Source organism: Rattus norvegicus, chromosome 9 (genome assembly GCF_021556685.1).
Source record: "Rattus norvegicus strain SHRSP/BbbUtx chromosome 9, alternate assembly SHRSP_T2T, whole genome shotgun sequence".
NCBI lineage: Eukaryota > Metazoa > Chordata > Mammalia > Rodentia > Muridae > Rattus > Rattus norvegicus.
The window spans coordinates 74,936,986-74,953,256 of record NC_141542.1 but is presented as its reverse complement, the minus strand read 5'-3'; the positions used below and the strand labels follow the sequence as shown (position 1 = coordinate 74,953,256).

The 16,271-nt window shown below is 43.7% G+C and overlaps 1 protein-coding gene across 1 annotated transcript in view; it reads right to left on the bottom strand.

Annotated features, from left to right (window-relative positions):
- The window catches only part of Aox4 (aldehyde oxidase 4), a 56,870-nt gene that overhangs the window by 23,945 nt on the left and 16,654 nt on the right, over window positions 1-16,271 (bottom strand). Inside the window, 10 exon segments of the mRNA NM_001008523.2 lie at window positions 109-201; window positions 4,486-4,648; window positions 6,064-6,248; window positions 8,457-8,566; window positions 10,001-10,094; window positions 11,257-11,408; window positions 13,601-13,693; window positions 13,921-14,065; window positions 15,413-15,493; window positions 16,102-16,185. Of these exon segments, the coding sequence (NP_001008523.2) occupies window positions 109-201; window positions 4,486-4,648; window positions 6,064-6,248; window positions 8,457-8,566; window positions 10,001-10,094; window positions 11,257-11,408; window positions 13,601-13,693; window positions 13,921-14,065; window positions 15,413-15,493; window positions 16,102-16,185 (1,200 nt within the window).

Below are 16,271 nucleotides of genomic sequence, written 5' to 3'. Positions count from 1 at the left end.
TAGGACACACACAAAATAATAAGTTCTAACATAGCTTGCAGTAAAGCACGATTTATACAACTGATAGAGGGCAGCCAATACACCCACATGTCTGAATGCCCTACGCACCTGGAACATCTGGATTCCTTGGGGTGTTTCTATGGGGAGGTCGTCTAGGGCACTCACAAACTTTTCTGGGATATCAGGAAACTTCTGAGGATCCTGGGGAAAGAGGTTACTTTGCATTTGATTTTACAACCTGAGCTACTGACCTGGGGAACAAGAACAGAGACAGAATGATCTGGGCTCATGAGATGGTTCAGTGAGTAAAGGTGTTTGCCATTGAATAAACCTGATAATCTGAGTTCAATCCCCAGAACCTACACGATGGAAAGGGAGAACTGACTAAGCTGTCCTCTGACACACACCCATACCCCCCCCCCCCACGGAAAGAAAGAACGAATGAGAGAGAGAGAGAGAAAAAGAGAGAGAGAGAGAGAGAGAGAGAGAGAGAGAGAGAGAATTATCAAATCTAGTGTTCAAGATCTTTGATGTTGGCTTTGCTAAGAGAGCCCAGAAGTTCAAGTTCTGTAAACGAGTGGAAAAATTACCACTTCTGTTCAGACACTCAGAGAAGGGGAGGGTTGCTTCAGTAAGCATTCACAAGGTCTCCTTTTGAGTGATGATGGTGAAGAAAATAGAATTAAACTAAATGTGTAATAATAGAGAATGTATGGTAAATTTGGATACAAAATTCTGCAATCATGAGAAATAATTTTGTAGAGATATATTTGTGGACACTGGAAAAACAGTTCTGGGACTCCAGCTGGGAAGCAGCCTCTAAATTCCACAGCTGAAAACCACAGTTACTCAAAGGAAGCAGGCAATCTTTGTATGTTCACTCTCCTTGCCTTCCTCCAAAGTTAATCCCCAGTCTCATCCCCAGCTCCAGGGCAGACTACCAGCTGTGGCCTTTCCTCCCTCTCTGCCCCAATTCGCAGAAGACTAAGCAGATCTTGGCAGGATAACCTGCTTTAATCCCCACCATGGATACCTCCAGTCACTTTTTTCTAACCCATCTCTGTCTCTAACTGTGAGCTCCCAATACCTAGAAACACATACAAGGCCCCCTACAAGGCAACACACAGCCACCACACTCCCATAAAAACCAGAGAGGGCAACAGAAACCAAGGAACAAAACATCCACCCAACAAAGACAAGACCAGAAAGTAGCACCTAGAGTTACAGTTATCCCAAATGCCAAATCCCAGATGCCTACATGTCAGTCTAAAACACAATCAGTAACAACCAGACAATATGTCTCCACAGGAGCCCAGGAACCCTACAGAGCAGGTCCTGAGTATCTCAACATAGCTGAAGCACAAGGACTCCAAAACAGCCTTTGTGAATCATTAGAGGTCCTTAAAGGGGGAATGAATGAACCCCTTAAAGAAATCTATGAAAAAACCAAGAGTGGGATTAAAATGAATCAAAACAAAATAAAACAGTCCAAGAGTTGCAAGTGGAGTTAATAAAGTAAACTCAAACTGAGGATAGTATAGAAATGAAAAAAATTAAGGAACTTGAATAGGAAACTCCAGGCAAACCTCACCACACGTTGAAGACAAGACAAAAGAAATGGGTATCTTGGTCAAAGAAAATGTTAAATTAAAAAAAAATCTTGGCACAAAGCATTCATGAAATCTGGAACATTATAAAAAGACTAAATCTAAGAATAATAGGAACAGAAGAAGGAGAAGAAACCCAGGTCAAAGGAACAGAAAATATTTTCAACAAAATCATAGACGAAAACTTCCCCAACCTAAGGAAGAACATGTCTATTGCAGAACAAGAAGTGTACAGAACACCAAATAGATTGAGTCAGAGAAAAATTTCCCACATCACATTAGAGTCAACTAAATACCAAATGTCTAGAACAAAGGAAGACTATTAAAAGCTTCAAAGGACAAAAACCCAATAACATATAAAAACCAGACCTTTTGGACTAACACCTGATTTTTCAGTGGAGACTCTAAAAGCCAGAAGGTCCTGGCCAGATAGATGTTTTACAAACTCTAAGAGGCTACAGATGTCAGCCCTGCTACACCCAGCGAAGCTTTTAATCAACATAGATGGAGAAACACAGTCTAAAATAAAACTATATTTAGGCAGTATCTATCCAGAAACATAGCCCTTCAGAAGGTTTCTTTCTTTCTCTCTTTCTTTCTCTCTTTCTTTCTTTCTTTCTTTCTTTCTTTCTTTCTTCCTTTCTTTCTTTATTTCTTCCTTCCTTTCTTTCTTTCTTTCTTTTTCTTGGTCCATTTTCTTGTTTTGTTTTTTTTTTTTTGCTATGTTTTGATTTGTTTCTTATTTATTTTATTTTAATATAATTCTTTAGTTGCTTGTTTGCTTTCTAACTAGAGACAGAAAGGGTGTGGATCTGGATAGGAGGGGAGATGTTGTGGTATATTTAAAAAAGGAGTTTCTTTTAACCCGAATTAGTCTGCACTGTAGGGCCACATGGCATCTGTGGGATATTTTCATCTCAGTCAGCAAAGCATCTCACCTGCTAAACTCCATCCCATCTCACATGGCCAATGGGTACTCTCTGAGCCCGGCAACAATCTCTCTACCCATCTAGTTCCCAAGGCAGGTTGCCACCATGCCAGACATACACATCCCAATTCTGTGGCGGCCTAGTCTGTCCAGCCACCACACAGTCTCTTGAACTCAATTAAATCGCCACATGAAAGAACACACAACACAATAACCTTTGATCCAATTGATAAGATAAAATTGCCCACCTAGATAAGATACAGGTTGCTCATCTAGATACCCAAAATCCTATACACATCCATCCCTTAAGAATAATCATAACAACCTGTAGATGTGCAGAGAGGAATCTTAACATCTGCTGCCATGTTCCCTCGGCTGCTCCCTCTCCTCCAGCTCCAGTCTCCTCTCCTCTCTAAAACTTTTCTCCTGCCTATCCTTCCTTTTCGTCCAATGAGAGGCCTCATTCTAACCTGTACCTGCCCTCACCTGCATGGTGACATCAACTTAACATTTCACCCTTTCTAATTATCTCACTCTTCCTTCCGCTCTTCCACTCTTCCTCTCTCTCTCTCTCTCTCTCTCTCTCTCTCTCTCTCTCTCTCTCTCTCTCTCTCTTCCTCTCTTCCTCTCTTCCTCTCCTGGCTTGACACGATAAAAAAAAAAAAAAAAACCTTTGGGAGGAGTAGGGGAAGGGGAATATAATCAGATTATATTGTATGAAAAAAACCTATTTTTAGTAGAAGAAAAAAAGATATCCTTGCCTTGACTGACAAGTTTTACACCTGCGAAAATACTGTGATAAAGAAGGATATTTTAAAGTATGAATTAAAAAAAAAGAAAAATGGTTTATGGAATATAAATAAGTGAAAAAGACTAGTTACTAAATTCATGCACAGTATATTTTCAGCATTGTAAAAATTATAAAAATATATAAAATATGTAAAATATAGGTATAAAACGAGTGACTTATATATTATAAAATGTTAACAGTGGTTAGGGTAGGCTTACTACCTTGTGGTTGAGTTTTGGATTTTGTTTCTTTAATGACAGCATCCGTATGCAATACGTAAGAGAACATAATGACTGGGCTGCAGCTCAGTGGTTCTCCACCAACACATGTGAGGCTCTAGTTATGTAACAAATGAAATAAAAGGATTCCAAGGGTTATGTATCTGATTAGCTATCTACATGTGGAAACAATACTCAGTAATAAGGGTATGTGATAGAACACAGGGATCTGTTGCTGATATGATGACCTGTGAATGGGAAGGACTGGCTGACCCAACAGCACAATGTTCTCAGTCAGTAAAGAGAAATGTAGGTGGCCATTTTCTGCTGTGTTTGTGTCAGTCAAAGGGGCACCCCTCGTGTTAGCGCACCATCAGTGCAGATGTGTTTAAAACTAAAGAATAGATCAGGTAATGGTCTATCTACCCATGGACACACCAGATAACCATCATCTATGGTACCATTAAAATATTTAATAACATTGAAAAAAGCGAAATAACCAAGCTTTACTAAGCAGTTACATCCACTCACCCACCCCACCTTCATACCAACTTAGAAAGGAAGGGTTCAGAAGGATGCCCACTGAAATCTTGGTAATGGTTGAATATTCAGTGGGGTTGAATGTTACATTTTCCTTCATTTGGATCTATAAGTATTAAAATATCATTTTTCTTCTTTCGACAAGAAAATTTTTTTGAAAAGAGGAAAACATGCAATTTGCTTACTGATGACTTTTCTTAGTAGTTGGACAAGTCTCTGGGGACACTAGCATTTATCGCACAGATGGAATCCTGCGGCTGCTCCCTTCTGAGACTCAGACAGAAGGCTGGAGCAGCTGCAGGGCCCCGCCTGGTACTATTCTCCCCGGGGTGGGGGTGGGGGAGTGGGGGATGTTCTCTGTGTACAGACTCAGGCACCCGGGGGCCTAGAGAAGCTATTTACCATTTCACTGAGCCATCGCCGCACTTTGAGGTAAAATTTGAAGAGCAAGCTGATGATGAGGGTGCGTCGGTACTCCACCATGCCGCCCTCAGCGTCTGGCGGGATGCGGATCTCCTCCAGGACCAATTGGCAGGCGTCACTCAGCATTTGGTCATCCCATTGCCTGGCAGAAACGAAGATGAACATCTGACGGAACAGTCAAAGACACCATGAGGTCTGTTCTCTCTCGGTTTCCGGTTGAAACACGATCACTGCCGTGGTGCAGTTGAGAGGAGGAACATTGCAAGACCAAGCAATCTGTTTTTAGAAGATATGTTTGTCCTGCTGGACCTCTTATGGTGAGCGCAGGCTGTTAAGAGAGCAAGGTTGTCTATTTGTTCTCTGTCTTCAGCAAATGCCCTTCCATCTTCTACAGAGAACTGAAGCAACAAGCTCTATGCTCTGGGACGTTAGCCCCTAGACTCACAGACCAAACCCTTCCCTTTGTAAATTACTTAGTCTCCAGTATTTTGTTATAGTAACAGAAAGGGTGTTACCACAAGCAGGCAAACACCAAACCGCATGCATGAAAAAGGGGTGTAACAGTAGTCTCCTTTCAAGTTCAAACAAAATATCCTTAAGATACGCCATTAGCCTTTTGTAGTCATTATTATTTTGAGATAGGATCTTACATAGCTAAGACTGGCCTCTAGCATGTGATCCTCTTGAGGAACACCAGGTTCCTTAGTTTTCTTCAGACTCGGATTTAATGGTTGCCAAGTCTTCCTTTATTGTTCTTTTTTTTTTTTTTTAAACTTCATAAACTGACCGTATAGATTTACTTAGGTTTAAAAAAATCAATCCTGCTAAAAACCAAAGGTTTCTGAAATCTGGAGTTCTGCTGTTGTCCCCAGCCTGGAGCCTGGCACACACACAGTGAATAATAGGTAGAGACTGAACCCCTTTACCAGGGCAACATTTCCATGGTTGTCTTAGAAGCAAGGGTTTAATTCCGTATCTGAGGAAAGCCACATTAAATTCCATCCACTGGGAAAGAGCATATGTGGTTAAATACCAATTATTGCAAAAACACTAGTTGGAAAATTAAACAAACAAACAAACAAACAAACAAACAAAAAACCCAACTTTCTAGAAGCAGCCATTTTGAGCATTCCTGGGATGAAACCCTCTGACATTTCGAAGATCCCGTCTTCTTGGTGTAACTTAAGGATACCTTTTCATTTTCAGGATTCAGTATTGGATATATTTTCATTTTTTTGCAGGTCGATTACTTAAAAACAGTATTTACTTAAACTATGCAGCTTCTGTACAGAAACCTGACATACATGTTGCCAGGTCCTTTACTCAGGAGGCAGAGGCAGGCAGATCTCCGAGTTTGAGGCCAGCCTAGTCTACGGAATGAGTTTCAGGACAACCAAGGTCACACAGAGAAACCCTGTCTTGAAAGACGAAGTTCTCTCTCTCTCTCTCTCTCTCTCTCTCTCTCTCTCTCTCTCTCTCTCTCTCTCTCACAGAAAAATTTCCTCAGGTACAGTTTTAGTGAAAATTCAAGCAGGAAGCTGTGTGACTGTGACCTACCGTCCAATGAGCTGCTTGCAGGTTTGGCTTGCAGAGACGACAGTGGGGGCGACACTTCCAAAGAGCATCTGAAGATCTTTGATCGTGTTTGTGCCTTCCTCGAACTCCACGCTCATGCCAGCATTGACAATGGCAAAGGCATTTTCTTGACGTTGGGCCAACCGGAGTCCTGACACATACTCCCACTAGAGATAGAGATATTCAGAATGGTTAGTGCATGACATACACCAACTGCTCCTCCTCTCCCTGCGATGATGATGATGATGGTGGCGGTGGTGGTGGTGGTGATGATGATGGTGATGAGTGTGTGTGTGTGTGTGTGTGTGTGTGTGTGTGTGCGTGCGCACGCGCACGCGCGCATGTGCGTGTATACAAAAGTATGTGGAAGTAGAGACAAGAGGTCAACATCAAATGTCTTCTTCAGTTGCTTTCTATCTTTCTTTTTGAGACAGGATCTCTCCCTGAACCTGGGGTTTACCTATTGGCTATGTGGCTGCCCAGTGAGTTTCAAGGATCTGCTGGTCCCCGAGCCACCAGATCTGGGATCACAGACACAAGCGTACACCATCACCTCTGTTACTTTATTTATTTCTAATGGGGTGTTGGAGCTCGAACTTAGATTCTCATGTCTGCCATGGCAGGCATTGCACCCTCTGAGCATCTCCCCTGACTTCTGGTGATTGTTTACGGTAAAGATCCTACAGATGGCTAATCACACAGACACAGCTAGTGATGGCAGTTCGTGTGAGTATTGTCCTACCTTTGTGTCCCGTGTGTAGCAATGTTTAATCCTCAGCAACTCTGCTCATCTCCAGTTACGAGGACAATGTTAGTAACTTCTGCAAGGTTACAGTAAGTGGCAGGCTTCAGACTCTGTTTAAGCCCCAGGCTCTCTGCTTTTCATGGCTTCGCCTGAGACTATGGGGAAGTGACTCCACTGTCTGGGCTTTATTTGCTTTAAGAAGATATTGGGGTGGATCAGGTGGTGTGTGTCCCAGGCTGCTGGGTGAGATGAGGGCAGAGGTGGGGGCAGGGTGCCTCAGGTGAGCTGCCTAGTATTATGTTTTTCTACTTTTATTTGCTTTCTGTATAGGTTTCATTGGATGAGATCTTTTTGCTAAAGAAAAGCACTGAGCACCCCTGGAAGACAGTCTCCAGAGTTCCAGATCTATACAATCCATTCTAGGGAGAATCCCATTACTGGCTTGGAACTCTAGCCCTAAGTGGAAACACCTCTTTATGGGGGAGCAGTTTCGAGGCTGCAGGGCAAATCAGTGGGACTCACTGGAGCCAGCATAAAGCATGTCGGTATAGAAGCTTTGGAAGAAGCAGTAACTGCTCATGAATTCCTGTGCTGAGCTGTTTGGTGGGGGCTTTCCTGCCCAATCCTGCTGCCTCCACATTCACAACTGCTTCCCACCTGAGTGACTGCACAGGCCTCCCTCTTGATCTGTCAGTCCTCTCACAACCGGGCTATCCTGTCGTGCTGGGCCGCCCACTGTACTGTAAACATCTCTTTCATAGAAACATTATCCTGCTTTTACAGTTCAAAGGTGGCCATGTGCTAAGACAGACACAAGCTCTGTGTTGTACCTGGCCTGCTCTGAGCTAGGTCCTGGCTGCTCTTCCAGTGTCCCTTCCCATGATGCTGTGGCTGCTGTGGTCTGGTCTGCCCACCCCCTCCATAGTCCTCTTACCTGGAATTGTGCCCTCCCTGCCAGATATGGACACTGTCGAAGGCTGTGTTGGGTCCTTGCTGTTTGTTCTCCACATTATGTCGCCTTGTCCCCAACCTCTGAAAATCCACTCATCCTCCTGCCCTCCCTTCTCAGCCTCACTACACTGACATCTAGGCCAGAGCTCCTTCAGCTCCATTGATGGTCCTCGGTGGCTGAGTTTCATTCCCTGTTTCTAGTCTTTCCCAACGACTTAGACAACTTGGAGGAAAGACCCTGAGACCTTTTAAATAAGCTCCTACACTCTCTTCCCAGATTAACATTGCGCTGTAGAATAGTAGTCACTTAGACCGATGATTCCACTTAAACTACCCAGTTTGTAACTAATGGTAATTGGCAAATAGCTTCATAATAAATTTTCAGTTCATCAGGAACTTCTGAGGCTGATATCGCTATACATTTATACACTCTTGGCTAGGATGTACTTTCATCCATAACCAAAGTTTCTGCTCACCCAGATGGTTCTGTTTTTTGCATGGCTACTGCCCCCTTAGGCACATGCCCAAAAAGTCCTAAGGTGACTCCTCTATGGAAACAACTCCAATGGCCATCTGGGAATTAATTCCTCCCAAACTCTCTCAGAAGCAGTTCAGTGAGTGGTCTGCTGTTGGAAACATGCAGCAGGTGGACACTCGAATGAAGACACAGGAACCTCACCTGACCAGAGTAAGGAATGAAAACAGACAAGGCAACCTCTTCTGGTTTCAAGCTGGCCTCAGGCAACCGCTCAAGGAAAGGGCCATTTAAAGGGATCTGCCGTTGTCCTTCTGTTAGAGAAAAGGATCCCGGTGAAGATTTGCTTACCAAACAGGGACTACCTAAAATGAACCGATGTGGGCTGTGAGTCAGAGCCCAGGAGACTGAGTTCCAGCCCCAAGCCTGGGCTGCCTGAGGCAAATCGTGGAACCTTTGGGGCCCAGGCTTCAGATTAACAGGGTTGCACCAGGTGAGCTAAAAGTCCCATAGTCCATGGCATTCACTCACAAACACTGGACTTAACCGATCTTTAACGTAATTGGGAAACAACCTGCTACAATGTATAACATTTCCCAAACAAGAAAAGAGAGATCCCAGGTAGTTAAATTACTTTTCCAAAAAGGCACATTGTACATGTGCATGTACGTGTGCGTGTGCATGCGTGTTCATGCGGGTGCACATGTCTTTGTGAGGAGACTTGTACCACAGTGTGACCCTCAGATGTCAACCTTGGATGTTGTTCCTCAGGCTCTGCATACCTAGGTTTCTTTTCTCACAGGGTCTCTCACTTGGCCTTGAACATAACCTGTTAGAAGGCTGACTGGCCAGGGATCTGCTTGCTGTCCCTCTCCAGCTTCTGGGGTGACAAGAGAGCCGCCATGCTTGGACTTCCCTCCCTCGTTGGTTCTGGGGATGGACCTCGTGTTCTGATGCACCAAGCTCTTTACTACTGAGCTTCCCATCCAGCCCTTTCTGTTTTTCTTTGATTAAAATTAGAAGCATGTGTGTTTTTCTTAGATAGGTACAATTATTTGAACCAGTCTTTAAAATGTAATTTTAATAGACGGAAAGGGGCTTTACACTGGCAGTGCTGTGAATAACACCAATTTGCTTTCACTCCCCTAAGTTTAGTTTTGTTCCACAAAGCTCATACTGGAATAAAAAGAGGAGTCAGGAGCAGTGTATAAAAACTGCATTCTTTTCAAAGTCAGGGAAAGGAACATGTCATAAACTTATGACAAAACTGTCATAAGCCCCCAAGAAGCCTCTCACTATTTTCTCTGCGTTCATTGGCTTATGAATTGTCTGAGCGTGTGCTGTGGTTCTCATGTGGCCGTCAGAAGACAGCAGGTAGCACTCAGTTTTCTCCTTCAGCCGTGTGGGTCCCAGGGATCAAATTCAGGTTACCAGGTTTGGCAGCAAGTCCTTAACCCACTGAGTCATCTCAGCAGCCCCGATCCCGTTCTCAAATTTCTTTGTCTCTATAATTTGGACGCTTATAAATAGGTCAAACATTTAAGAAAAGTATCAGAGACATTAAGTCCAGTCTATAAGCGCAGATCATCTGGAAGATAGGTCATCACAGCTTCTACCGTAGGTTTGAGGTGATGTTTGAGGCTCAGGGGGCCAAGCAAGATATTCTTGAGTCCCTAGTTCATAGTATACAGCAGGGTCTATGTAAAAATATAAATGTAAAATCAAATGCCCAAGGCTTGGCCTCTTACCTTTAGATATCACATTGATGGTAGCGTTTCCAGCTGCCAAAATGGGGTTGAGGTCAGAAAAATCAGGCCTGCTTACAACATGTCCCCCTAAAGTCTAATAACAGATGACATAAACAAGTTTCATTCAGTTACCTGACAGGTAAGGAATCATGTACACAGTAAGTTTTTAATTCTCTTTTTTGCTCCACAGAAAGATCTGGGAGCATTTGGAAGCTGCTAAATAATCCTGACACCATGCTCTGTGCAGTTCATGTTTGACCCACCTAAATGCTGCTGGCTGAGGAAATACTTGTGGGCAGTGAGGAGAAATAGTTTCTTGGAGAAAAGGTCTCAACGCACATTCAGAATGCCTGCTCAGAAGCATATTTTGATATGTGTGTTCCTTTATGAAGCCAAGTAAGAAAGGTGAGTGGGAATTTGGGGAGTGATGTCAGCAGGTTAGAGGGGAACCTGAGGGTGTGGCCAAGGGGAATAAAGGGGACTTGGAGAGCCTGAAGCTCCAGTAAACAGACCTGGGCTGCGTAGCCCTGTGGCCAAGAAACCTGGTGCTTCTCTGTGACTTTAAGCCTTCAGGAAAGTCTGCTTAGGACAGGCTTGAACAGGGATCTTTAGGGGACTTAGGGGAACAAGCTTATTGAGATGAGCAATGTCATTTAGGAAATAAACACAAGATGCAGACGCCAGAATATGTGGTAGATTTGTGGATCAGCAGAAGCTGGAGACAATCATAGCAAACTGTATCTGCCTGCCCACCACATCCTGAAGGCTTGCCCAGCATGCTTGCAGTGAGGAGTGGTTTGAGCCAATTAACTTAAAAAATCATAAGTAATGGGAAAAACCCAGTAAGTGAGACATCTAGATGACTGGGGGCCCAAGGATGTGTGCGTGGGGATATGTATCAGAAATGGACAGCAGACCAAAGGTCTAAGAGGAGAACCAATTAGAAGAGTTTTAGGCGAAGGTGGGATCTTGTTAGCTATACCCAAATAAGATGTATCTCACAGACAGTCTGAGCTGGATGGGAGCCTAGACACAATCCCATTTGGTTGGTTTTTAGTTTCCAAACTCAAGTGACTACAGTTTAAGGAGTTTGGGTGGCTTCCCTAGGATCCTATAATACACAGGTAATTGGGACAAGAATTTGCCTACATCATAATTTGCTTTATGCATCATTTCACACATGCATACACACACACACACACACACACACACACACACACACACACAGATACCCTGGATTATTTTATAGAACATACAGCCATATTCCTAATCTGGGGCCCTGCAAGTGTCCTCAGATGCTTCAGGAGAGCTTGATGGGTTTTGGTCTTCTCCTTCGGTTGCTCCAATGTCAGAGAACGCAAGATGTCCTTCATTTGCGCCAGGCTGTGCCTTGCTCCTATTGTCACCCCTGAAGGCAAGAGAATAGAACACAAGCGCACCGTGAGATATAAGTCGAGGGGCGTGGAAACACGTTTCTGAATCAGTCTGCTCCTCATATATTTATTTAGGATGATAATTAGGGATTCTTCTGACAAGTTGCCTTATTGTGATGGTTAACATTTATAGTCAACTTGATTGGGTATTTGAGGGTGTTCCCAGTGATTAACTAACAGGGTCTCCTTGCTCAGTCTGGGCAGTGTCGTCTCATACTGTGGGGACCCACACTGGGGAGAGAAGAGCCCGAGTTTAACACTAAACCATAGACAAGAGAACTGAGCACTTGACATCGCTGCCTGGGGGAACCATGTGACCAACTGCTTCCAGTACCCCTTCTCATGATTTCCCTGTCACATATGTGTGCCCTTGAACAGAGATCCTCCCTTAAGCTTGTTTCCTCCTGGGTATTTTGCCCCAGCAATGAACAAGTAACTAATACAAAAGGAATTCTTTGCCCGCTCCCTAAGCGCTCCGGTCAGCCACACCTGTCCTGCCATGATGGAATAAAATGCTTGAAACCAGGATCCAGCATAAACCTTTCCTCTTTTCAATACACTTCTCTCAGGTGTTTTGTCATAGCGATGAAAACCCAAGACAATCTTCAAACATTAGGTACCAAATCCTTTTTCTCAGTCATAGTCATGCTTGCCTTGGATTTTAGATATTAACCACAGATAACCAAAATCCAACACTTCATTTACTTTCCCTGAGTAGATGACCAAATGCAGAAATTCTAAATCCCCCGCTTTTTCCTGAGATAATTTTGCTACACCACAGAGCCCAGGCTGGCTCCACAGTCCTTCTTGCTTCAGCCTCATGGATGCTAGATTACAGTGTGTGCCAGTTCATTAGGACTTCAAAGCTCTTTTTGAAGATCACTAAACTAGCAGAATTTCCCGTCCACCCGCTCTTCTTCCTCAGTCATCTCTTCCCTTTGCCCTTCCTCTTTAAAAGGAGAGTAGGAGCAGACACTTGCTTGCAGGCTAGCTTTACCCACGGGTGTGCCAACAGTAGGGTTGTCTTACCGGGGCTAATAGGATCCCCAGGGAAGTGACTAAAAGAAAATCTCACTGTGCACCAAGAACTAATTCACACACTGGACATAAAAACATGCGCATTTATCTGTGGTGTTAGAGTGTCATGGAGGGAGGATGAGGGAGACAGTGCTTACTGCTCCTGGGAGGGATGGCGGTGAAGAAAAGTTGGAGCGCAGATGTAGCTCTGCCAGCTCTGTTCCTCCTCTGGACAACCTCACTGTACCCTTCTCAGTGACCTCCCCTTACCCGTGTATAAGCCTGGATAGCGTCTCTTACACATCTTTTCCTATATCTACATCCATTCTTAACGATATTCCAACAGTTAGGAAAAAAATGAATGGGCCAACTACTTAGATTGGCATGTGAGAGGGACAGTGAGAAAATACCCAGTTGGCTTCTTTTTCATGCTGGCATTTTTATCTATTTAGGGCTAGTGTTTTTAGCTCCTATCACCTATTGATTATCTACCGAAATGTGTTGTTTGGGGTTGATGGTGGGATGACTCAGAGAGCCTTGTGTATACATTATAAGCATAAAAAACAGGCTCTGTCCCCCGCTTGGGGGGCTGAGGGAGCTTATTTCCGTTCTTTGATTCTTGATTCTGAATCTTTCATAGGATTCTGGAGACTCCAAGGGTATGACCCAGGTCTGTTTCTTAGGGTTGTCATAAAAGAGACAGGACAGGGCACGTGAACACACTTGGCAACTCGTGAAAAGAGTAAAAGAAAAAAAATAAAGTTGCCCATGGTTGCATTTTAAATTTTGTGGCCAAAAATTGTGTGTGTGTGTGTGTGTGTGTGTGTGTGTGTGTGATGCTCCTAAAGAAAGAAAATATTTGACCAATTTTTCTGTATGTGGCTGAGCTCTTTGTCTCTTTGGAATCTTCTTGGTGTTAATGGCTTTGATGACAATGTGATTCTCGGTGACATAGCTGAGCGAGACAGTCTGAAGACGCTTATAGAGAACATACAGTAGGTAGAAGTGGCTTTGGATGAATAATGAATCAGGTATCCTGTGACATGTCACTGATTATTATTGGCTCTCCACCGAGCCTAGGTTGATGCTGTATGCTAACCAATTGTGCCACTGGAGTTCTGACGCCTCATTTGAAACACAAGATGCTTACCACTGTTTGCAGTGTCCACAAGATTTAGTTCTGGAAGCCCAAGTGGGGATATAAAAACTGGATGGAATTCATTATTAAATTTCATACCGGGCCCTTAAGGAGAAAGACAGGAAGCAATTAGAAAGAGAGAACAATGGGTTACTGGTAAGACAGAGTAAAACTGAAGATGTATAGAACTTATTTGCAAAAAGAAAAAAAGAAGTCACTATCAAGGACTGTCAGTCCCATAAATAGAAATGAGCTGTTTCCACGAAGAGTTTAAGGAGGAGCACAGAGGCTTAGGTTAACAGGTCTAAACTAAAACCCACGAGATAGCATACCCACTGCGGTGTTCCCCATGACGAGTGGGGCTTCGGGGTAGCTGGCTTTCAGTTCCAGGAGGTCATTCAAGGTCACAGGCATGATCCAGATGGTCCTCTCCCCTTGGAATGTCAACCTCCTCTTGTGTGGATCCTCTGCCATTCTCTGTAGAGAAGCAAAGCCACTGTACCTTCCAGCATCCACAGGGTCTACTGGCCACATTAGCTTTTCTGGAGAATTAAAATGTACACTGAACCTGGCCTCTGAGGAGGAGCTGGGTTCTCTGATAACTTACCCCACCACTAAATCCACATATGCACATGCCCTGGAGTTTGTATTTTCTATCTATAAATGGCAACATTGCTACAAGCCAGGTGGAGAGAAGCTGAGAATACTTTTCTCTTTGGTTCTGGTGAAAATTAAGTCTATTAAGTGTGACCCAGAGAGACTCATTTTGGGGTCAAATGAACAGTGACTTAAAGAAAAATTTTCAGTGAACACTATTCCCTTAAAAATGAAAAAAACTCACTTGTTTATTTGTGTGTATATGTGTGCTATGTGTTGTATGTCTATGTGTGGGTTGTGTGTCTTTGTGTGTTGTATCTCTTTGCATGTTATGTCTCTCTCTGTGTTATGTTTCCATATATATATATATGGGGAATTGATTTTTTTTTACAACCCTGCATCTGTCTATCTAGTATACTTATTAGGTATACAACTTTTTAAAAAAGATTTATTTATTTTATATATAGGAGTACACTGTAGCTGTCTTCATGCACACCAGAAAAGGGCATCAGATCCCATTACAGATGGTTGTGAGCCACCATGTGGTTGCTGGGAATTGAACTCAGGATCTCTGGAAGAGCAGTCAGTGCTCTTAACCACTGAGCCATCTCTCCAGCCTGGCATACAACTTTAAAATACTGACTCATAGCCAAGTTTTCACACACTGGGGGACATGAAGCACTGGGTTCTGAGATCCTCTCTCTCCTCTCATGTTCTCTCCAGGGCAGAGCCCACATACAGAGCCCTGAGCAGGAGTACCGGCATACCAGAATGGGACTTCTGCTATTTCCCCCTTTTTTTTTTTTTTTTTTTTCTTTACTAGGTTGGGCCAGGAGTTAACTGTATGAACAACACAATTCCATTGTCCTATGATTGATTTTACTGCCACTTTACTGTTTTATAAATGGCCTTTAAGATATCCAGTAGCACCTGTGTACTGTGCTGTGTACGGTGTATTGGAAGAACTGAACAAGTCCCCGGAGAATGACTCCATCATGGTGGACACACCCCCTTCTCTCTCTCTCTCTCTCTCTTTTTTTTTTTCTTTTTCTTTTTTCTTTTTTTCGGAGCTGGGGACCGAACCCAGGGCCTTCCGCTTGCTAGGCAAGTGCTCTACCACTGAGCTAAATCCCCAACCCCCCCCTTCTCTTAACTAGAGCGTTCTATGCAATACAAAAGGGCGTGTGCTACATTGTATCAGACAACAACAAGAGCAAAGCAACTTACGATCAGCTCAGGAGGAAAGATAGGCTCCTGCGATGGGTCCAAGGGCTGGAACTCGTCCTCATTGTACAGTTTAGTACACATCTCAAGAAAACACAGCAGAACACAAATGGAGCCTCAGAGTTACTGAGAGACACACAGCGATATTCAGGTGTGGCATTCCTCCTGACACACTGACACAAAGTGAGATGAGGGAGGCACAGGGCTGCACAAACACTCCCAGGACTGAGCATTGGTCTTCTGCTCTGGTTCACCTGCATTATTGTGGGTACTTATTTTTGTGAGCACAAATGTGCCTGAGGTGCTTAGTAATGATTGTCAATTCTAAAGACTCTAGAATCCTCCAGGAGCGAGCCTTTAGGTATGTCTGTGAGGGAGAATCCAGACTGGATTTACTGGGATGGACAGACCTACCCTGTATATGAGTGTTACCGTCCCATGGACCTGGGTCCAGACTGAGTAACTAGGAAAGAGCCCACCTCTCTCCGCTGCAAAGGCAGTGTGACCAGCTGTCTTAGTCTCCTGCCGCCTTGCCTTCCCACCACTCTGTGCTGTGCTCTCAACTGAGACTCTTAATGACATAAATTTCACTTATTTTTGCCTTTAAATGACTGACAAAAATAGATACATTTGGAGTTTTACTAATGCTTCTTGAATCGATCCCAATTGAAGTAGGAAAAGCAGAGACATACCCTTTCCTTTGCGCTCTCAGAACACCCTTCGTCTAGATCCATGCAGCATTTTCCAGATCCCTTCATTTGGCAAACAGAAGACTCCTTGGGAAATAACACGGTTAGAGTTAGCTTTGTGGTCGGTTTTCTGAACAAGCTGCCCCAGGCCCCCATTTCTGTAACCCCTATCC